This window comes from Palaemon carinicauda, chromosome 9 (genome assembly GCF_036898095.1).
Source record: "Palaemon carinicauda isolate YSFRI2023 chromosome 9, ASM3689809v2, whole genome shotgun sequence".
Classification (NCBI taxonomy): Eukaryota; Metazoa; Arthropoda; class Malacostraca; order Decapoda; family Palaemonidae; genus Palaemon; species Palaemon carinicauda.
This window is the reverse complement of record NC_090733.1, coordinates 147,485,890-147,509,540: the sequence shown is the minus strand read 5'-3', so window position 1 is coordinate 147,509,540 and position 23,651 is coordinate 147,485,890. Positions and strand designations below refer to the sequence as shown.

The window sequence follows — 23,651 nt, the reverse complement described above, 5'->3', positions numbered from 1 at the left end:
TGAAAATATGGACACACGTAATATCAAAATAATACGTAAACTATTTATTGTAAATACTTCGATTAATAGGCCTAGTGCAGAGGAAAAAAACAACAATGAAATACAATCGTAATAGAATATATATCTACATTGATAGTATGGATACACTTAAAACCAAAAGAATACGCTAACCATTTCTTGTAACTACTTTCAAAATACATGAAAAGTAAAAACGATATAAATTATTATACTGACCAAAAGAGAGACTTTTGCTATGGGCAGCAGCTCTTCTAGGAGAAGGACACTCTGAAATTAAACCATTGTTCTCTAGTCTTGGGTAGTGCCATAACCTCTGTAACATGGTCCTCCACTGTCTTTGGTTAGAGTTCTCTTGCTTGAGGGTACACTCGGACACGCTATTCTATCTTATTTCTCTTCCTCTTGTTTTGTTAAAGTTTTTATAGTTTATATAGGAAATATTTATCTTAATGTTACTGCCCTTTAAATATTTCATTTTTCCTTGTTTCCTTTCCTCACTGGGCTATTTTTCCTGTTGGAGCTCCTGCGCTTATAGCATTCTGCTTTTCCTACTAGGGTTGTAGCTTAGCAAGTAATAATAATAATAATGATAATAATAATAATAATTAAATATTTTCTTATTATTTTGGGCGGAGAGACGGAGGACACGTTGGGGGGGGGGGAGGGGGGGGGGGGTAGTACGTGGGTGCATGGGCGTCAATCAAGTTAAAAATATTCATTTTTGTTTTTAGCAACATAAGAGACGACGTATTGTTCCTCCATGGAGATTTACAGAAATAAGTTGGTCCCTTTATTTAGGTAATATGGGATTCAGATATGCCATTATTATTACTATTATTATTATTATTATTATTATTATTATTATTATTATTATTATTATTATTATTTGTTTTGTATGTTCATCATTTCAATTTTCTAAATTTTCTTCCCTATCGTACAGGAGAGAGAGAGAGAGAGAGAGAGAGAGAGAGAGAGAGAGAGAGTGGGGGGAGAGGAAAATCTTCATTCAAGGTCCCATAGAATATGAGACTTAAAGTATAAATTGGCATCTCTGAATGGCAACAACATTCCCTCCAGTTCCAGCCGCTGCGCGAGTTTAACCAGACTCACCAATGAGTCACCCTTGGTACAGTACTGTATGGTAGAGAATTATTGTATGTAGGGGGGCAATCACCTATAGGACAAGGAGAAGGAGCCCGCGGTCAATAGGATGGGCTGGCGACCATTGTACATGTCGGTCTATGTTTAAAACCACGTGGAGTCAACTTCCTAGTGATGAAAGAAAAAAATCTGAATGCATAGACGCGGAAATTAACTTGCAGCGAATGTTTTCATGTTGAAAAGGTTGACATTGTTAATTTTAATATTGTTACTGTTCTTAGGATATTTTTCATTCTTTATTAATTCCTTCTATATAATCAATTTCTTTATTTTCTTTCTTCACTAGGCTATTTTCCCTGTTAGCATCCTGCTTTTCCATCTAGGGTTGTAGCATGGATAATAATAATAATAATAATAATAATAATAATAATAATAATAATAATAATGTGAAGATTAATTAACTAAAATATGCACAAAAGCCAAGTGAGAATGGGTAAAACATGAAATTGTTATGGGTGAGAAATTTGATCACGGCATTGAAATTCAAGTTGAGGTTTTGGATTGAAGACAGGTGACAAAGAATCATCAACAGGTGTGTTCCAGAGTGTCACGGACTGAAAAAAAAAATATCAGTATTCCAATAAACAAAATACTTCATGGAAGTAAACCGGTTACAACCAGTTCTTTGAAACTTTATACCCAAGGCAGGTGCAATTCTCATACTGTAAGAGACATTCTAGTGTTTTATTCTCTCTCTCTCTCTCTCTCTCTCTCTCTCTCTCTCTCTCGGAAAAACAGCAGATGGAAACCTGTTTGGATGGGCACTGGGCAGTAGCGTGTCAAATAGTATGCCATCAAAACAAGAGGGTATCGACGAGGTAATCCATATTGTGGGTCGAAACTCTCTCTCTCTCTCTCTCTCTCTCTCTCTCTCTCACACACAATAGATTAATGATTAGAAAATCATCTATTATCTCATCGAACGTGTTTAGACATTTTGTTTATTATATATTCCTATTCACTTTTACGTAATTAGATCGCAAGTAATATATAATTTATGAATATTATTCGACTTGCAATTACGCCCTTAAGAACACTGGCAAGTCTGTCTTGACAAGAAATTCTGTTTCAGTCTGTTTATGGGGTAAATATAGGACAAGTTGGTTCTCAGTCATCCATCTAATCACATTTGTCACTAAGAGAATAAAGTGTTTTTCTTCCTAAAAAAAACTTCGAACTTTTCTGTAAATACCGACGTTTACTGCAATAATATCAATCTGATTTTTGTCTTATGTATGTTTTTATATTATCTTCCATTCCTTTTTTGTTCCCATAGTAAATTAGTCTTGAAATGACGATGCTATGTAACCAAATTTTACTTAATAACCACTGAATATATTGGCTATATCAAGGTCAACCTCTCTTTGAAACCTTCATATGTTGATGTATTATTTATACTCTCGAACAGTTTTGCTTTTTTTGTTAACATACAAGTTTAATCATTTAAGTATACCTTCGCATTTTCCTTTTACAAAACAACAGCCACCTTTTACAAGGCTTCGCGAACGAACCAAAGCACGGTTAGCTTTGTTCTTGATCTCACAAAAGAATCCCCCATTGATCCTAGATATACCATAGCTCGTAAACAATAAACTTCTACCCCCCTCATACCCTCTACCAATAAACCTCCCCCAGAGCTCCCTTCCTTCTCATACCTACGCCTATGGCTATAGGCAGCAGCGCCTCGAGGCCTCGATAATCCCCCCGCGATTCTGTGAGTCATTGTCCCTGTTTCTCCTCTTCGTTTTAGTTGCTCTTGTCGTGTGTAGTGGAACGGTTGGGAACAAGGTCAGTGAGCGTGGGATAAATACTAACGATGAACAAGGCGAAAAGAAAATGGTCTTCAGATCGAACAGAAACAAGTAGAAGTGAGTACATTATAAGTTTCCTTTGTGATCAAGAGCATTATGCATGTTATGTAGATCTAAATTAATTCACGTTTGCTATTTTGCAGTATCCAAGTTTAACCGGAGTAAAATTGTTCTTATTGGTGTTTAGAGAGAAAGAGTGGTGGCTGCAGTCATGTGTTCGAATCTATGCATGTATCGGGAGCTGAAAGACGTTGAAACATTGTAGACGTTTACAAATAACGATAATGCTAGTTTATTACGGCACACGCGAAAAGTTGTGTTTTAAGGTTTAACTCAATTGTTCTATGTATTCATTTTGCTAAACTTACTCCATTCAAGATTGCATTAGTATAAAATCAATCTTTTATACATGTGCTGCTATGTACACGAGCAAGAGATTCACGTCTGCACCGGTTATAACTCGAACATGAGAATTTCCCGCATTCATGTAGTGTTCACGCAAGAATTAATTTACTATATCGTTCTCACCATTAATTATGTAATATTGTATACAGTTTATTTGCATGTACATCATTAATAATATAACGAATCTTGAAATTCCAAAAATTTCTTCCACTCTCTGCTTGCTTGTTTATGCTGCTTGCATGTGAGCTACGTGCAAGCAGACACGTAAGCACGTGAACATCACTTTTTTGTCGACAACCACAAGCTATAGATTAATAGCGAAATATTTGGAGTTAATATTCAATTATAATGGTACTAAATATCAGTTAATTGAGAGAGAGAGAGAGAGAGAGAGAGAGAGAGAGAGAGAGAGAGAGAATTAAATGGCAAACAAATCCAGTTTCGTTGTGATTCACGAACCATTCATAGCGGGATGTGAATACGAGCCTCTCTCTCTCTCTCTCTCTCTCTCTCTCTCTCTCTCTCTCTCATGTGTTCAAATACCACATTAAAGCAAGCAATCCTTTTTCACGTCACACACGAACATTCAATAACTCTATCGATGATTCATAACACAAACACTGAGATTCTCGAATCAATATATTCTACACAGTGGAACTGATTCATTCACACGGGTTGTGTCCGGACAAACTTTCACTCACGCACATTCGTCAAAAATATTTAAGCAAATCATAGAGTTTTGAAAGTTTCTTTTCAATAAAACAATGTCTTTTGTGAATAACGGGTACATAAGTTATTTTCTTATGACAGGTCAAGTATAATGTTTATCTACCACATGAATACCTAATGAATTTGTTTGTTTACAGAATTCTCACACTTGGGCACACTAGTCTATCTTATTCTCTTCATCTTGTTTTTTTATAGTTTATATATGAAAGATTTTTAATGTTAATGTTCCTAGAATATTCTATTTTAATTGTTAATTACTTCACTCTTTTTATTTATTTACTTATTTCCTTTCATTACTGGGCTATTTTCATTATTGGAACCCTTGGGCTTACAACAGCTTGCTTTTCCAACTAAGGTTGTAACTTGGCTTTTAATAATAATAATAATAGTGTGGCCGGCATTAGGCCTATCACCCAGTCGTAAATTTCCTTGGTATATTTCTCGCCATGCTGACCATTTCATACCTCTCCTTTCATATGTTGTTGTGGTATTTCCTCTGTCGCTAAGCACCCCCCCCCCCACTCCCCCCACCCCTACCACCACCACCGCAAATACGGACTTCTATTTTTCCTCCAAGGAGCCTAGGAGGATACGGACTTTCTCAGTCGAAGTCATAATCTTAATTGCTAACTGGCAATTTGGGGCTGTATTTCCAAGACACTTTTTTTCGAGGGCAGATAAATTGAATATAAACTCTTCTGCCATAATGATCTAATTTGTTTATATCAAGAGGAAAGTCTGTTTTCTTCACCCGTTTAAATTAGTTTTGATCTCCCTCGCGATACAGTAGGCCTACAGATGCAGACATTCTGTCCCTCCACAAGATTTCAAGTGAGATTTGGAATATCTCCCACAGCTTAAAATTTTGAATAATTAGAGTAAAAACACAGATTTTGTTACTTATTAAGGGAGTTGAGAATATTGAAATATATTTTAGTAGGCCAAAGGAAACTTTGTTAGTATATATATATATATATATATATATATAAAACAGGATTCGCCTTTCAGCTAATGAATTACATCTAGATTATAAATTTTAGAAGAGATGCAATTCTGGCAAAATTAATTTTATGAATATATTGATATAATTGCCTTTTTTAAGTTTGGAAAGATATTTTCTCTAGGGAATTTTTGCGCTGATCTTTATATGATAAGGTGTATTTTTTTTTTTTAGAAATCTATGCAAAGAGATTCGTAATGAACAGCAAAGATAGTTGAACACTGATAATGACATGATATAGACTTAAACGGTATGTGAATGTGTATTCATATACTTATCTATCTTATCTTATCATTAGGTAGTAGGTTAGCCAGGGCACCATCCACCCGTTGAGATACTACCACTTGAGAGTTATTGGGTCCTTTTGACTGACCAGGCAGTACTACATTGGATCCTCCTCTCTGGTTACGGGTCATTTTCCTTTTGTCTACATATACACAGAATATTATGGCCTCTTCACGTTCTCCTCTGTCCTCATACACCTGACAACACTGGGATTGCCAAATAGTTCTTCGTCACTCAAGGGGTTAACTACTGCAATGCAATTCTTCGGTGGCTACTTTGAATTTACCTCTTGGCAAGGGTAGAAGAGACTCTTTAGCTATGGTAAGCAGCTCTTCTAGGAGAAGGACACTCCAAAATCAAACCATTGTTCTCTAGTCTTGGGTAGTGCCATAGCCTCTGTACCATGGTCTTTCACTGTCTTGGCGTAGAGTTCTCATGCTTGAGGGTACATTTGGGCACACTATTTCATCTTTGTCTTCCTCTTGTCTTTTAATTTTTCTTTATGTTTACGAAATATTTATTCTAAACCCGTTACTGTTCTTAAAATATTTCATTTTAATTGCTAATTACTTTTCTTGTAGTTCCCTTAATTCCTTTCCTCACTGGGCTATTTTCCCTGTTGGATCCCTCGGGCGTATAGCATTCTGCTTTTCCAACTAGAGTTGTAGCTTCGCGAGTAATACTATGTATATGTGTATATATATATATATATATATATACATATATACATATATATATGTATAAATATACATATGATATACATACATATATATATATATATATATATATAATCATGAAAAGTAAAACATGGGTTTAGAATTATAATGATTCATGAACTGATGAAGCATCAAAGTTCAAGGTATTCGTACTTGGCATTCTCGTCGAAATCTTCATAAATTACAAGTTATAAAACAAAAATTTGTTATTTACGAACAGTAGCATTAAGTAGTTTGCCTTTAAAACAATTGTAACTGATATGATTCACACTTTTTACATCTTTTTAAGGATATAAAACCACGAAATGTTTGGGAATTTTTATTATATGAATTAAAAATATAAACATTTGACTACATTTCATTGCCACAAACGTTGATTCTTGGCCAAATAAAACAACTCTGTATAAAAGAAAAAAAAAATATGTCTTACGTGTGCCCACATACCCCCCACACTGAGGGGCAGATTGGTACAATTTTTGTTTCTTTTTTTATTAGCCCATAGTTTGTATAAAAATGTTAATTTATCCCCTAAGTTAATTATTGGCATAGTTTCATGAATACCAAAATGAAAAAAAAAAAATTTCAAGGACCTAGGCCTATTTTTTGACATGGTTTCATGAATACCAAAATGAAAAAATAAAAATATTTAAAGACCTTGGCCTATTCTTGATCATCATTTTAAATCACAACATAAATACTACACTTTAAAAGCTAGGAGGGAAATAACAGTAATTATTATCAGTGCAATTTTCATGGGCACATTTCTTGCAAACTAGGTATTGCACCCAGATTTCTTTTAATTTGCTGTTGGAAAATGGCTCTACACAGACCAGACATTAGGTTTTGTTCTCTTCAGAATCTGAGCTTTCTGAACTTCTTTGTTTTGTCTTCTTCCTTGGGGACAAAATTCTTCGAATTTTCACGTTTACTTTTAACTTATCTAAAGAGTTTTTAATCGGACTATGAGTCAAAATTGCAGTGGTTCGTTTTCTTTTATTAACTAAATTTCCTTTTCTCGGGCCTGTCTTAGCCAGTGGTCTTACTGCTTCTGATGTTAGGACTAAGTTTACATTTCCGTCTGTAGACATTCCTGAAGTATATGACGATGGTTCATTTCCATGACAGGTTTCAATAGTAGGAGTCACTAGTTTATTCTCCACTTCGAATTGTGCATTCCTAGGTGTGGAAGAAGAACCAGCATGGTTTGTAATTTTATCTGCGGCCTCAGAGAGAAATGAACTAAACATACCGGTGCTTCTATTTTCTGGCAATGCGTGCATTTCAAAAAAATCATAAGGCTGAGGCGTGTCTGTTACATAAGCACCCATGGAATCTTCTTCCTGAAACATATCTCTATTGAAGGGTGAAATCCCTGCAGATTTGAACCCAGCTAAGATATTGGCAGGAGTCACAACAAGTGGCAAGGCGGTGGAAATCACGACTATTATTTCATATATAGTCATGGTAGAACCAGGGTGATTTGTCATCCAAGAGTCACAGAATCTATTTATACAAGTATTTAGTGGCCCGTAAACACTTACATCAAGCGGTTGCATCCAATGAGAACAGTTTGGGGGGAATGAAAGAGCAATAACGCCATTGGCTTTACAATAATCCAGACCATCAATGGACAGGTGAGAATGATGGTTATCTAGTAATAAAAGCACTGGGTGCTCTTTAGAACATTTAGTGTGTTTCACAAAATGCTTAAGAAACTCTACAAAATGAGTCTCTTTCATGCACCCCGAGGGATTGGCCGCGCCAGAACTACCTGGAGGGGCATTTATCAGGAAATGATCCTGGAAATGAGCTCTAGGGAAAACAAAGAAAGGAGGGACCACATTACCAGTTGCTGAGACAGCTATAGCTACTGTTACTAGAGTTCCCTTTTCTGCTGAGGTCATCTTTTCAATTTGTTTAAAGCCTTTACTACCAACAACTTCAATAGGCTTCTGAAATGTTATGCCAGTCTCATCCATGTTCCATATGTCACCAGGAGTAAACTTGTAGCGATCACGGACAGATTGTAAATGATCAAAAAACGTGTCCACATTCGTCTTATTGAAGCTCTCTCTCGAAAGGCTGGTTGATTCTGGTGATCTAATGAATATGCCCTTATTTCTTTTCAAAAAACCAGAAAACCAGTCAGTACCAGCCATCTCATTTGCTGTCCATGAATTAGGAATATAATTGTTACCATAAACGGCATACTGAAATGCCAATTTCTTAACTTCCTCCACAGATAAGCCATAATAATATATATCTGCTGCACGTTTAAGATATGTAGAAAATTCCTTTTCCTGTTCTTTTGAAAATATTTGTCTGTGTTGAGTGTAGCCCACTGCAAGAGATGAACTTCCTTCACTCCTCACTTGCTCATCAGTTATTTTCTGGCAATAACGTGCAAGTGTTCGAAAAGGAATGCCAAAATCCTTTGCGACCCCTCTAATTGACTTGTGTTCACACTTTACACTCTTGACAGCCCTTAGCATCACATCAGGTGGAGTTGAGGCTCGTTCGGTTGTTCTTTGGTATGTTCTCACCATGTCTGAAAATTAGAAAAGAAAAATATTGTTAGCTAATCCGAAACTGTAATCAAATCAGGAGAATATGGGGTTGGGGGTGGGGGTAACGTCGCACAGTGCCAACTTGCCCTGTACTTGCTGTGCCAACATTCCCCCAACTAAGAAACTGTTATCAAAATAGTATGTGATAGATAGCCGAACAGTCTGAAAACAGTCTTATTGACAAATCATTTTTTATGCCAAGCGATATTTTAGCTATAAAACATTTATCATCCCAAGTATTTCAGCACACGTTTTCCGATGTTACTTGCCTTCAGCAAAATCAGACTTTTTTCCTGTAAGCCAACTCGCCAACAGACTACATACACGTATACCCGTTTCTTGGTAACTGAACGAACATGTGGTGTCTAGTGAATAGTAAACCACGTGGGAGTAAAATCAGAGCCATCTGTCGTCAAACATAAGAAACATTGCAGCTGTGCCAATTTACTCCTGTAAGCAAATGGTCCCAGACTCCAAGTCTCCCTGTAGCATCAGCATGACCCATCCTTCATAGTGGGTCCTGAGCATCAGTAAAGTCACGCTCGGTCAGGATATTGATTTAACAGGATGCCGATCTGTTCAAAAGCGACAACAGGAAGCAATTGTCAGGCTGGGAGGGATTAACACTCACGACTGATCATTGTAAGCTCCGATCTCTGCATCCCTGTGTATCCTGTGCAAATTGAATGCATACGAATTTTTCTCTCTTGCATTTTTCTTTTTGAATGGTTTATCTATTTCCCATTTTTCTCACCTTACTGGGATATTTTTCTCTGTTGGTATAGCAACCAGCTTGTCCAACTAGGGTTGTAGCTTAGCTAATAATAATAATAATAATAACATTGCATTTCATAATAGTAATAACATTGCATTTCATAATAGTAATAACATTGCATTTTATAATAATAATAATAATAATAACATTGCATTTCATAAAAACAATATTGCATTTCTTTACTAGTATTGGAAGAGGCATACAAATGAAATATGCCGCTACTGTGTAAAGTTAATTCAGAATGTAGAATGCACAGCTTCATTTAAATTAATTTGCGACCGCATTAATGATTTTAACTAACCGTTCTGTAACTGTATCGAACTCACACATACGCACACTCGAACGCACATAGACAGCTGACGTTTCCTCCCGGCAATCAACAAAGTTTCAAGGTCGTTGCCCACTCCCTGTGCATGCGTACCGGATATAATTTGACAGGTGATTTTGACGTTTCATATCCTCGTTACTTTCTAGTAAAAATGTGCCAGTTATTATTTTCTGGGGCAAATTTCGAAATGATACTATAAAGTTGATTTATTGACAAGTGGTCTAACATATTACTAGTAAAGCAGCAACCCAAATTGGAAAAGCAGGATGCTATGAGCCCAAAGGCTCCAACAGGGAAAAATAGCTCAGCGAGGAAAAGAAACAAGAAAAAATACACTACATGCGAAGTAATGAATAGATGAAATAAAATATTTTTAGAACAGCAAAATCATTAAATTAGATCTTTCATTTATAAATTATAAAAAAAAAAAACTTGAAAAAAAGCAAGAGAACTCTGTTCTACCCCAAGACAGTGGTAAACCATTGTACAGAGGGTATGGAACTGCCCAAGACTAGAGAATAATGATTTGATTTTGGAGTGTCCCTCTCATAGAAGAGCTGCTTACCATAGCTAAAGTCTCCTTTTTTTCCCTTACCAAGAGGAAAGTAGCCACTGATCAATTACAATGCATAGCTGTACATCAGAAATATCTATGGATATGTAGTGCCTAAGTAACATGTTAAATTTCTCATGAGACCAAACACTTTTGTTTGCACGTAGTACAGTACATCTGTATTCTGTATTAACACTTGTTTGCACGTAGTACAGTACATCTGTATTAACACTTTTGTTTTCACGTAGTACAGTACATCTGTATTAACACTTGTTTTCACGTAGTACAGCACATCTGTATTTAAAATATAGCAGTTCGTTATTTTCCTTGTTGGGGCCCCAGGGCTTATAGCATCCTGCTTTTCCAACTAGGGTTATAGCCTTGTAAGTATTATATTTGTTTTTTATTTTAATCTAGAAATTGCATTCTCTCCAGAACGTTATGGACTGCAATGAGGATCATAATAATAATCTCCCACGTTCATTTCTCAAACATTTAAATGTTATATGGACGAATGTATAGAATTTTGCCCCTAAAACAAGTGCTAGGTCCGTGGAGTCCATTCAGCGCCGATACGCAACTTGGAAGTTTAAAGTTTAATGAAGTTTGACAGAAAGATTAAAGAATTGGAATGTTTAACGAGCTGATATTAATTCAACCTTGGTCAATGCCGTAACGACAAACAAGGAAAACAAATAAACTAAGAGGTGTTCTTCAACACTTTTTATTTTTTATACAAAATATCTTATATAAATCCATAACATACTTGTGATATTAACAGTTCACCAATGGACATTTCATTCATGAAGTATCACATAGTGAATAATAGGTATAAGATCTGGCGCAATTTATTCTAATGTTGTTACTGTTCTTAAAATATTTTATTTTTCCTTGTTTCCTTTCCGTACTGGGCTATTTTCCCTGTTGGGGCCCCTGGGGCATCTTGCTTTTCTAACTAGGGTTATAGCTTAGCAAGTAATAATAATGATAGTAATAATAATTCTGGTATTGTTTGGCCTGGTGGCCGTAGTTTTGTCTCCACGGCTAAACTTCAAATTTTCTCTTCTTACGTCTCCCTAGATCTTTACACACACACACACACACATATATATATATATATATATGTATATATATGTATATATATGTATATATATATATATATATATATGTATATATATATATATATATATATATATATATATATATATATATGTGTGTGTGTGTGTGTGTACTGTATATTTACGCGCGTGTCTCTTCCTCTATCTTTACTTATAACTTCTATTTGATATATGGATCGAAAATACATTTCTTCTTTTATTGAGAAACTTATTATTCCAAGGTGAAAATATAGAAAATTTGTGCTCTGTACTTCCTTAATGGCAGAAGTGTTAATCTCATCCTTTTCAGTAAGTAATAAAAGAAACGTAAATGAAAAGTGACGCAGAATAAAAAAAGCCTGTTGTTTACAATGCGGTACACTGCTGACCCAGCAGGTCCTGTGTCATCAGAGTGGCTGACGTTCCATAAGCAAACGTATACGAAAAGTATTATCCTTGGTCGTTTAAAGGCCACTCGTGAATGGTGTGGCAAGAGATAGTGACATTGCCCTAGAGACTGACCATTACCAAACCATTCTTCTTAACCCAAGGGGTTAATGCACTGTAATTGTTCAGTGGCTACTTTCCTCTTGTTAAGGGTAAAAGAGACTAACTATGGTAAGCAACTCGTCTAGGAGAAGGGCACTCCAAAATCAAACCATTGTTCTCTAGTCTTGGATAGTGCCATAGCTTCTGACCCATGGTCTTCCACTGTCTTTGGTTAGAATTCTCTTGCTTGAGGGTTCACTCGGGCACTCTTTTCTGTCTTGTTTTTTAAAGGTTTTATATTTATGTAGGAGATATTTATTTTGATGATATTACTCTTGAATATTTATTTTTCCTTGTTTCCTTTCCTCACTGGGCTATTTTCTCTGGAGCCCCTGGGCTTATAGCATCCTGCTTTTCCAACTATGGTTGTAGCTTAGCAAGTAATAATAATGATGATAATAATAATAATAATAATAATAATAATATACATATGATCAGCGCCCAAGCCCCTCTCCACCCAAGCTAGGACCACAGAGAGTCAGACAATGACTGCTGATGACTCAGCAGGTAGATCTATAGGCTCCCGCAAACCGTCCATCCTTAACTTATAAGGATGGTGAGGTTGCAGACACTATAAGGAACTATCGAGCTTGAGCGGGGCTCGAACCCCAGTCCGGCGATCGCCAGGCATGGACGTTTTCAATAGGGTTTTGTTGGTATCATATTATGTGTAGTTTACAGTTCTAAGGACTATGAGAAACGGAAAGGAGTCTCTCTCTCTCTCTCTCTCTCTCTCTCTCTCTCTCTCATCTAAGATACAAATAAATATTTTTTCTTCATTTATAACCATTTCCCTAAAATTGCTCTCTCTCTCTCTCTCTCTCTCTCTCTCTCTCTCTCTCATCTGAGATACAAATATATATTTTTCTTCATTTATAATCATTTCCCTAAAATTGCTCTCTCTCTCTCTCTCTCTCTCTCTCTCTCATCTGAGATACAAATATATATTTTTCTTCATCTATAATCATTTCCCTAAAATTGCTCTCTCTCTCTCTCTCTCTCTCTCTCTCTCTCTCTCTCTCTCAAACACACACCCACATATACTCAGGCACAAACAAAGAAGCTGAACCAATCACAAGGTATATAATTATTTAGACCATTGCTTGACCAAGGAATATTTGTTAGGCTCATAAAAATTGCCAGATTATCCCTACGTGGCTTTGTATCACCACAGATTTTTGCCATTTTTAATCGCCATTTAAAAGAGTAGGATGTTATAATAAAATTAATTAACAGCTAATTAACAACATAGTTTTCAAATTAGCACCCAGTAAAAAAAGAGCCGATCCACGAGACCAAGAAATGGCATTTCAGTCTGAGAGAGTCTGCGTATTCCTTATTCATCACCCAAGCTGTCTCTACGCAATCGATTACTTCCCCTTATCTCAGCTACGTTTGCGCCCTTTCTTACAAAGAGGCCGAGCTGTCTTGGTTCTAAAAGGACTAAACTATTAATTCCTCATTAAAATTTACAAAACAATTAATAAATCGCCTGACAAAGTTTTCCCCAGGACATACAAAAAGGGCTTTATTCACAACTAAATGAACGAAAATATTAATAAAAACTAAACGACTTAATGTTTCTGTGGAACGCAATGGTACTATGTGTATAAATGATCTAGTTAAAGAAATGACTTACAAATTAATAAGTAAACTGATATGAAGTAAGGATTTAAATGTCTTAAACAAACCATATTGTAACAGCAAATTTATCAGTGAATTGAATGATCGATAAATGCACGAAAAACTTTCCTTGATAGAATTCACACAACATAACTCGACCAGACAGGAGTTGAAAGTCAATTTCGGGAATTTTAAGTCTTGAATTTCGAAAAGTTCTGACATTTAACACGCGTCTGAAATGGCGTATACGCTGGATCCCACCCGCTCCTCTCCCCGACCCATACGCTGGTATCTGTCCCGGCTCAAAAACAAAAGAAGAAAGCCACTCGTTGAAAGTCGCAACAATTTGGGATCAATATTGCGAGACAAAGGAATTCATTTTGGACTTTTACGCAATACAAAATATTTAGTTCTCTCTTCAGCGGAGTTTATCTTCAACTATTTGATCTTTCGGTAGTCCAGGCGTTGCAATGGGCACATTTGCCGATAATCAGTTCCGTTAGATGCATCATCTTTAATACTCATGTACTCTGCAATACGCATCCTAAGAAATCGCGTGGGCGCTCTCCTGCGCAAGCCCATTATTCTCTAATTGTATGTTATCAATAAACACACACACACACACACACACATATATACATATATATATATATATATATATATATATTGTGCGTATGTGTGTGTAAGAATGATCACGAAAACGTCAAAAAACCTGTTCATTCCAGAGTTGGATATTTAGACACACCATGGTCTTCCACTGTCTGGGGTTAGAGTTCTCTTGCTTGAAGGGACACTCGGGCACACTATTCTATCTCGTTTCTATTCCTCTTGTTATTTTCAAGTTTCCTCATTTGGCTATTTTCCCCGTTGGAGCCCTTGGACTTATAGCATCCTGCTTTTCCAACTAGGGTTGTAGTTTAGCAAGTAATAATAATAATTATGATATTCCATCCTTTCAATAATTCGCCAAAACTCAGCATATGATTTGGCATCAAATATCATAAATCTCATTTTTCGTCACGATCGCGTCATTGATCATTTGCTTGAGGTTAGAAGATGAACGTGTCTGGACGGCTTCCTAGAGAGAGAGAGAGAGAGAGAGAGAGAGAGAGAGAGAGAGAGGGGGCGGAAGATTCTTAGACCTATGTAGGTCAGCAATGTTACCATGCTTTATGTAATTAGAGGCCCGAAGTGGTTATAATAGATATAAAGCTTATTTGTGTTTGTTTTGCCATAAAGTTCAATTTAAGTAACATCCCACCACCATGTTCCCATGGACAGGTGAAACAAAAGACGGGGAGATGGTCACAAACGCGCAAGTGGGTTAGATTTCACACACACACAGAGAGAGAGAGAGAGAGAGAGAGAGAGAGAGAGAGAGAGACGCTTAAAGCATTGTGGGAGGAAGAGGAGCTGAAAAAAAGATTGGGAAGACTGGAGAGTAGAAAAACAAATACATATGAGAGAGAGAGAGAGAGAGAGAGAGAGAGAGAGAGACGCTTAAAGCATTGAAGCATCGTGGGAGGAAGAGCTGAAAAAAAGATTGGGAAGACGGGAGAGTAGAAAAACAAATACATATGAGAGAGAGAGAGAGAGAGAGAGAGAGAGAGAGACGCTTAAAGCATTGTGGGTGGAAGAAAAGCTGAAAGAAAGATTGGGAAGACGGGAGAGTAGAAAAACAAATACATATGAGAGAGAGAGAGAGAGAGAGAGAGAGAGAGAGAGACGCTTAAAGCATTGTGGGTGGAAGAAAAGCTGAAAGAAAGATTGGGAAGACGGGAGAGTAGAAAAACAAATACATATGAGAGAGAGAGAGAGAGAGAGAGAGAGAGAGAGAGAGACGCTTAAAGCATTGTGGGTGGAAGAAAAGCTGAAAGAAAGATTGGGAAGACGGGAGAGTAGAAAAACAAATACATATGAGAGAGAGAGAGAGAGAGAGAGAGACGCTTAAAGCATTGTGGGTGGAAGAAAAGCTGAAAAAAAGATTGGGAAGACGGGAGAGTAGAAAAACAAATACATATGAGAGAGAGAGAGAGAGAGAGAGAGAGAGAGAGAGAGAGACGCTTAAAGCATTGTGGGTGGAAGAAAAGCTGAAAGAAAGATTGGGAAGACTGGGTAGTAGAAAAACAAATACTATTGAGAGAGAGAGAGAGAGAGAGAGAGAGAGAGAGAGAGACGCTTAAAGGGTTGTGGGTGGAAGAGAAGCTGAAAGAAAGATTGAGAAGACTGGGGAGTAGAAAAACAAATACATATGAGAGAGAGAGAGAGAGAGAGAGAGAGACGCTTAAAGGGTTGTGGGTGGAAGAGAGGCTGAAGGCAAGATTGGGAACAGGGCGGGAGTTGAAAAAACAAATAAAATATACGCGAGAGAGAGAGAGAGAGAGAGAGAGAGAGAGAGAGAGAGAGAGAGAGATTATATACCTGTGCCCGACCAACGTCTGAGTAACGAATATCTTACCCCCCGTGGGAGCCCCAGTAACCCCATCCCCACCCCTCACAACTGGTTCCCAGTGACCCCCAAGATGGGCATACGTCTGCGGGGGGGATATGAATTGCATGAGATTAATCACGTCCACTCCGAAATCATTATCAACAAACGATGCTTATAACAATGAGATAGATACTAGACAAAGGTGTTTCGGGGGGAATGATGGCTTGGTTAGCGACCCCCTTTCCCTCTCGTTAGTCCATCCTTTGAATAAGAGTATGCGGCAGCGAGATTCCTTTTCACCCCGCGGCTAAATAAGCATACAAAAATAATGAACAAATGTTTCTGTATACTGTAGTCACAAATTTTAAGACAAGATTTAATATGGTTTCAAATGTATGCCAAATATTTAGAGCAAGATATGTATATAATGAGCTGATGATTTAGACGAAATGACTAGAAACCACACAAAGAAAAGTTAGGCTTAAGAAATATTGATTTAAAGCTACCGCAGCCCAGCCCCGGAATGCTTTGTACGATCTTGGCAACACTAATAAGATGCAATAGTAACACATTATTCCTGGTGTGACATTTCAATATTCTCTATGTAATGCTATTAAATCATCATCTTTAAAATGGCATATAAATCATAATTTATGCAAAACGACGGCCATTTTCAACGTGTTAAGGTTTACCATTGCCTTCCGGATTCATAGAAAACGGGTCTAGTATATATGACGCTGTTTCAATGAAAACGACTTCTTCGATTTTCCTGTTGGCTCATTTTTGGGTGAGGAATATCTAGTCTTTTAAATAAAATTACTAAAGCTTATTTCTTACAAATGAGCATGAAAAAACCCAAGGGAAGAATAATAAGTTAACAAAATAATAAAAATATAGTTTATGAAAAACCCATACTTTAAATACAAGATTTTATATACATATTCGTTAATTCTGTCATTACTGGAACGTTGAATGTGTAGCTACTGCTGACCGGAGACGTGTTATTATTTTGTGACGTTCCCTGTTAGTGTTATCATGAAATAAATTTGAAAAAGTTAACTATGGCAGGTGAGTTGATATAACCACACGCTTATCGTGTTTGAGCCAAGTGTAGTGTAATGTTGTGTCCACGAGAAAACTGGAATTTGAAAGCTAATTTGTGTTGCCCAAAGAAGAACTTGAAGGACAATAATCAGACATTCTTTGACGTCGGTGTCGTCGATTTCATCACTATTTTTCGCATCTCTATCCTCCCGACGGTGCAGCCACTGCATCGCTTTCTTATGCATGCTTGTATGTGATTTCTGAAGGATGATGTCGTCTTCTAAACGTGGTAAATAAGGCAGTCAACGCCATTTTGTCACAGGTCATAGTTGGGGGGCAGACTGCTAAACGAAAGTTTTCGTGAAACGGCACTGTATGCGGTAGTGCCACCACTACTGATTTTTATTATGACGTGTACATGTTCCAAGATATCCTTATTGTGCATTACATTGACTCTAATTGACGTAACGCAATGCAAAAGCAATTTGTAATAGATTTCATGAATGGGATCGGGTCCGATAGATGGGAGGTGGCCTGGGAAAGTGCTTCCGTTTTATGCCGTAGACTGTAAACAAATGCACGTGATGTGCGGACATTTAAACAGCCAACCAGACCCATGTGGGCCTATACACGTGTTTGTTGTCTTGGAAGGCTATACTTGTGCTTAATACAAGTTTAATGTTTTGATTCTTTGGATTTGACAGTATGAAATAGATCCAAATTAAGATAATTGTGGGACCAGGTTAGGCCAGTCCAATGACGTGTAATGTAAGCTAGGCTACATTTTGGGGGGTTTTTATTGTGGCTATAGGTAGGGTGATTTTATGTATTTTCTGGGTAGTGTCATGACCAAGTGAGGCACTGAAGGTCAAGTTAGCCACGCTTTAAATTTGTCTTGTAGGCTATTTTGGTGTGATCTTGACCAACATTTAAAGATTTAACTAGTTTTAGCTTAAAGTCCATCTAATATATGCCTATGACACTAGTCTTGCCTATATGAGGTAATCTACATATCAAAGATGATGATAATCAGATAGCCTATGGTACCATATTGTTAATTAAGGCCTCGGCTGCCTATTGGTTAAATCCCTATCTAGAAATCCCTGGAATGGAAGGTTGCACCTCACTCCAGCTTAATAGTCTCTTGTATTATCTGCAACCTAACCCTCCATGTAAACTAAGGAATGGGATTCTGGGTGAGCCTATACATTTGCCTGTTGAGTTATCAGCAGCCATTGTCTGGCTCTCCCTGGTCTCTTTTAGTCTTAGCTTGATGGGCGCTTATGTGTATATATGGTTGGTCTTTGGTGCATTACCTTGTCTCTTGCCTCTGTCATTCATGAGCGACCTTTAAAACCTTTAGATGTTTGTTTTCTGGTGCATTGCCCTGTCCCTTGCTTCTTTCATTCATGGGCGACCCTTAAACCTTTAGATGTTCTATTTGTTGTGCATTTCCCTGTCCCTTGTCTCTGTCATTCATGGGTAACCTTCAAAACCTTTAGATGTTTGTTTTCTGGTGCATTGCCCTGTCCCTTGCTTCTTTCATTCATGGGCGACCCTTAAACCTTTAGATGTTCTATTTGTTGTGCATTTCCCTGTCCCTTGTCTCTGTCATTCATGGGTAACCTTCAAAACCTTTAGATGTTTGTTTTCTGGTGCATTGCCCTGTCCCTTGCTTCTTTCATTCATGGGCGACCTTTAAACCTTTAGATGTTCGATTTGTTGTGCATTTCCCTGTCCCTTGTCTCTGTCATTCATGGGTAACCTTCAAAACCTTTAGATGTTTGTTTTCTAGTGCATTGCCCTGTCCCTTGCTTCTTTCATTCATGGGCGACCCTTAAACCTTTAGATGTTCTATTTGTTGTGCATTTCCCTGTCCCTTGTCTCTGTCATTCATGGGTAACCTTCAAAACCTTTAGATGTTTGTTTTCTGGTGCATTGCCCTGTCCCTTGCTTCTTTCATTCATGGGCGACCCTTAAACCTTTAGATGTTCTATTTGTTGTGCATTTCCCTGTCCCTTGTCTCTGTCATTCATGGGTAACCTTCAAAACCTTTAGATGTTTGTTTTCTGGTGCATTGCCCTGTCCCTTGCTTCTTTCATTCATGGGCGACCTTTAAACCTTTAGATGTTCGATTTGTTGTGCATTTCCCTGTCCCTTGTCTCTGTCATTCATGGGTAACCTTCAAAACCTTTAGATGTTTGTTTTCTGGTGCATTGCCCTGTCCCTTGCCTCCCTCATTCATGAATGACCTTTAAAACCTTTAGATGTTTAGTCTCTCATACATTGCTTTGTCCCTTGCCTCATTCATTCATGAATGACCTTTAAAACCTTTAGATGGTTGGTCTCTCATACATTGCCCTGTCCCTTGCCTCTGTCATTCATGAGTCATCTTTAAAACCTTTAAGATATTTGGTCTGGTGCATTGCCCTGTCTCTATTCTCTGTCATTCATGAGTCACCTTTATAACCTTTAGATGTTTGGTCTCTGGTGCATTTCCCTGCCCCTTGCTTCTGTCATTCATGGGTAACGTTTAAAACCTTTCGATATCAGGTTTTTGGTGCATTGCCCTGTCCCTTGCCTCTGTCATTCATGAATGACCATTAAAAGCTTTAGATGTTTAATCTCTGGTGCATTGCCCTATCCCTTGCCTCTTTCATTCATGGGTGACCTTTAAAACCTTTGGATGATTAGTCTAGTGAATTGCCCTGTCCCTTTTGTCATTCATGAGCAACCTTTAAAACCTTTAGATGTTTAGGCTGTGGTGCATTGCCCTGTCCCTTTCCTCTTGTCATTCATGAGTGACCCAAAGATGTTTGGTCTCTGTTACATTGCCCTGTCTCTAACCTCTGTCATTCATGAGCAACCTTTAAAACCTTTAGATGTTTGGTTTTTGGTGCATTGCCCTGTCCATTATCTTTGTCATTTATGAGTGACCTTTAAAATCTTGAGATGTTTGGTCTCTGGTGCATTGCCCTGTCCCATGCCTCTGTCATTCATGAATTATCTTTAAAACCTTCAGATTTTGGTCTCTGGTGTATTGCCCTGTCCATTGCCTGTCCTTCATGGGTAACCTCTAGATGTTTGTTTGACTATGGTGTATTGCCCTGTCTCTTGCCTTTGTCATTCACGATTGACCTGTAAAACCTTTATATGTTTGTTGGTGTCTGGTGTATTGACTATTCCCCTGCTTCTGTCATTCATAAGTGACCGGAACATTTAGATGATGATGATGTCTGGTGCATTGCCATATTCCTGCCTGTCATTCATGAGTAATCTTTTAAAACCTATAGATATTTGGTCACTGGTGCATTGCCCTGTTCTTTACTTCTGGCATTCATGAGTGACCTTTAAAACCTTTAGGTTTTTGGTCTCAGATGCACTGACTTGTCCCTTGCCTCTGTCATTCATGATTGACCTTTAAAGCATTTAGATATTTAGTCTCTGGTGCATTGCCGTGTCCCTTGCCTGTGTCATTCATGTGTGACCTTTAAAACCTTTAGATGGTTGTTGGTCTCTGGTGCATTGCCCTGTCCCTTGCCTCTGTCATTCATGAGTGACTTAAAACCTATAGATGTTTGGTCTCTGATGCATTGCCCAGTCCCATACCTCTGGGGTTCATGAGAGACCTTTAAAACCTTTAGATGGTTGGTCTCTGATGCACTGCCCTCTCCCTTGGCCTCTGTCATTCATGAGGAACCTTTAAAATGTTTAGATGTTTGTTGGTCCCTGGTGCATTGCCCTGTCCCTTATCTCTGTCATTCATGAGTGACTTTAAAAACTTTCGATGTTTGTTGATCTCTGATACATTACCATGACCCTTGCTTTTGTCGTTCATGAATGACAATGTAAAACCTTTAGAGGTTTTGTCGCTTGATACACTGCCCTGTCCCTTGCCTCTGTTTTTCATGAGTGACCTTTAAAACCTGTATCTTGCCTCTGTCATTCATGAATGACCTGTGAAACCTTTAGATGTTTGGTCTCCGGTGCACTTCCTGGTCCCTTCCTCTGTCATTCATTAGTGACCTTTTAAACCTTTAGATGATTGGTCTCTGTTGCCCTGCCCTGTCCTTCGCCTCTGTCATTTATGAGTGACCTGTAAAAAATTTAGATGTTTGGTCTGTGGTGCATTGCCTTGTCCCTTACCTCTGTCATTAATGAGTGGCCATTAAAACCTTTAGATGTTTGGTGTCTGATGCACTGCCCTGTTCCTTTCCTCTTTTCATTCATGCATGACCTTAAAACCTTTCGGTGTTTGGTCTCTGGTGCATTGCGCTGTCATTCTGTAGTGACCGTTAAAAACTTAATATGTTTGGTCTTTCTTGCATTGCCATGTCCCTTGCCTCTGTCATTCATTAGTGACCTTTAGTACCTTTAGATGTTGGTCTCTGGTGCATTGCCCTGTCCCTTGCCTTGTTGGTCTCTGGTGCATTGCCCTGTCCCTTGCCTCTTTTATTCATTAGTAATCTTTTAAACCTTTAAATGTTTGTTGGTCTCTGGTGCATTTCCTTGTCCATTGCCTCTGTCATTTATGAGTGATCTTTAAAACTTTAGATGTGTGTTGGTCTCTGGTGCATTGCCCTGTCCCTTGCTTCTGTCATTCATGAGTGACCTTTAAAACCTTTAGATGTTTGGTATCTATGCATTGCTCTGTCTTTCCCCTTTCATTAATGAGTTGACCTTTGAAACCTTAAGGTTGGTTTGTTCAAAGATGATTTAGAGCTTTTGTAGAGTGGCAGACATAGATGTGCTTAGGCATAGCCCCCTTTTAGTATATAAAAGGGATGCAGTCTAACCTAAAACAAGCACCACCTTCCAATTATCATTGCATCCTTCAAAAGTTCATACTTGCAGCGAATGTTTCATGCCTAACAGGCTGACGTAAGTTTCTTTTTATAGTTTACAGAATGTCCTCAATGTACAAACTTAATTGGTTCCAAGATGCTGTTTGTAAGATGAATTTCCTTAATTTTGTTATAGGGTAGGCCTAACCTGAATCCCATGCCTATTATTTCCAGCTACTAAAGTCGGCAAATAGTCGGGTTCCATATGAAATATATAATTTATAAAAAGTTTTATTATTTTTTAAATTTTTCTGAAGCTATATGATACCTTTAAAACAAAATGTAAATTGTTATCAATTGCATTTAATCTGGAGACATTCTTCGGTAAATAAGTGATACTTTAATTTTTAGCCAAATGCATGAACTATACAGTACAATATATGTTTATTACATGCTGTTTTATATTTTTATCCATTTTTGACCATAAATATTTGGTGGCAACAACCTTTTATGGGTTTTCCTTCCATCCCTTATGAAAACAGTTATGGTGAATGACAGCATGATACTGGGTTTTGAGTGGGGTAAAACTAAAAATGAGAGATTTGTAGAAATGATAATGGTCAGAAAAATATAACAAACACAAGATAACCAAGTAGGAAAATATGGTTCATGTAAATGACTGGAAATTATAGTGTCATAATTGATTATGGTTTATATCCCGTCTCTCTGTCTCTAGTGATTTTTGCTCTGCTGTGGCTCAATACGTTTGCAAAATTAACATTTCGTCACTGCTCCTTTGTTCTGGCAAGCGGAACATGAATCTGCTGTGCACGCCGTCCCCGCGGGTCATTATTTCTGGAATGTCTTACTTTTCGCATGAGCGGCAATCACTGTACTTTATACTGAACGCGGAGTTTTCAACATAATCAATTACCGAAATAGTTGAAATTGCAGTAAATTTCAAAATAGATTGTACTTCCCTCTTGGAGACGTCTTTATGTGATGATAGTCGTACTGGAACTGAAGGAGAGGGTGGGAAAAATGGCTGTTGTAGAACTATATCCTAGAAATTGTGCACAAATTTTTGGAAGCCAGCAATTGATCACATCATGAAAATAAAAAGAACAGCTGGCAAAAGTAAAAGCAATCTCTGCATGCCCAGTAACTCATAATGAGTCTCTCAAATGTAAAACAATTACAGACTTTGAAATAGACTTCACATTTTTATCGATTGATATATAAGTTAATCCCCAACCCCCATTATTCATAGAGAAAAATGCCAAACTAGCCAGCACTCGTCCATATCTTATAACAAATTCCAGCTTTGCAAAAAATTCAAGTATCCTATATGAACACCTCTTTTCTTTTATTCCCAAATCATCTTAAATGTACGTGTAATAATGATAAGATGTGTATGTGTATATATATATATATATATATATATATATATATATATATATATATATATATATTTATATATACATATATATATATATATATATATATATATGTGTGTGTGTATATATGTATATATATATATGTATATATGTATGTATATATGTATATATATATGTATATATATATATATATATATATATATATATATATATATATATATGTATATATATATGTATATATATATGGTTTCATAGAGTTTATGAAAGTTTACCCTTGGGCCAACTGTTTATGGGATTATTCATGTCGTTAAATTTACAAGTGTGCGTGAATGATTTGCATAGTTTTTAGGCATGTGTACATTTGTCTTTAAATCATTA

The 23,651-nt window shown here is 37.3% G+C and overlaps 2 protein-coding genes across 5 annotated transcripts in view; one reads left to right on the top strand and one right to left on the bottom strand.

Annotated features, from left to right (window-relative positions):
* The window catches only part of LOC137647250 (homeobox protein 3-like), a 270,280-nt gene that overhangs the window by 50,130 nt on the left and 196,499 nt on the right, over window positions 1-23,651 (bottom strand). The gene's annotated exons all lie outside the window — the stretch shown is intronic.
* Window positions 2,933-23,651, top strand: part of LOC137647249 (uncharacterized) — an 82,590-nt gene continuing 61,871 nt past the window's right edge. For 2 of the 4 annotated variants that reach the window (XM_068380636.1, XM_068380639.1), the window contains exon 1: window positions 2,933-3,047. In XM_068380636.1, the coding sequence (XP_068236737.1) occupies window positions 2,996-3,047 (52 nt within the window). In that variant the 5' untranslated portion in view covers window positions 2,933-2,995. Of the gene's footprint in view, window positions 3,048-17,014; window positions 17,382-23,651 lie in introns of those variants that run through there. The other 2 variants (XM_068380637.1, XM_068380638.1) reach the window with 2 other exon arrangements.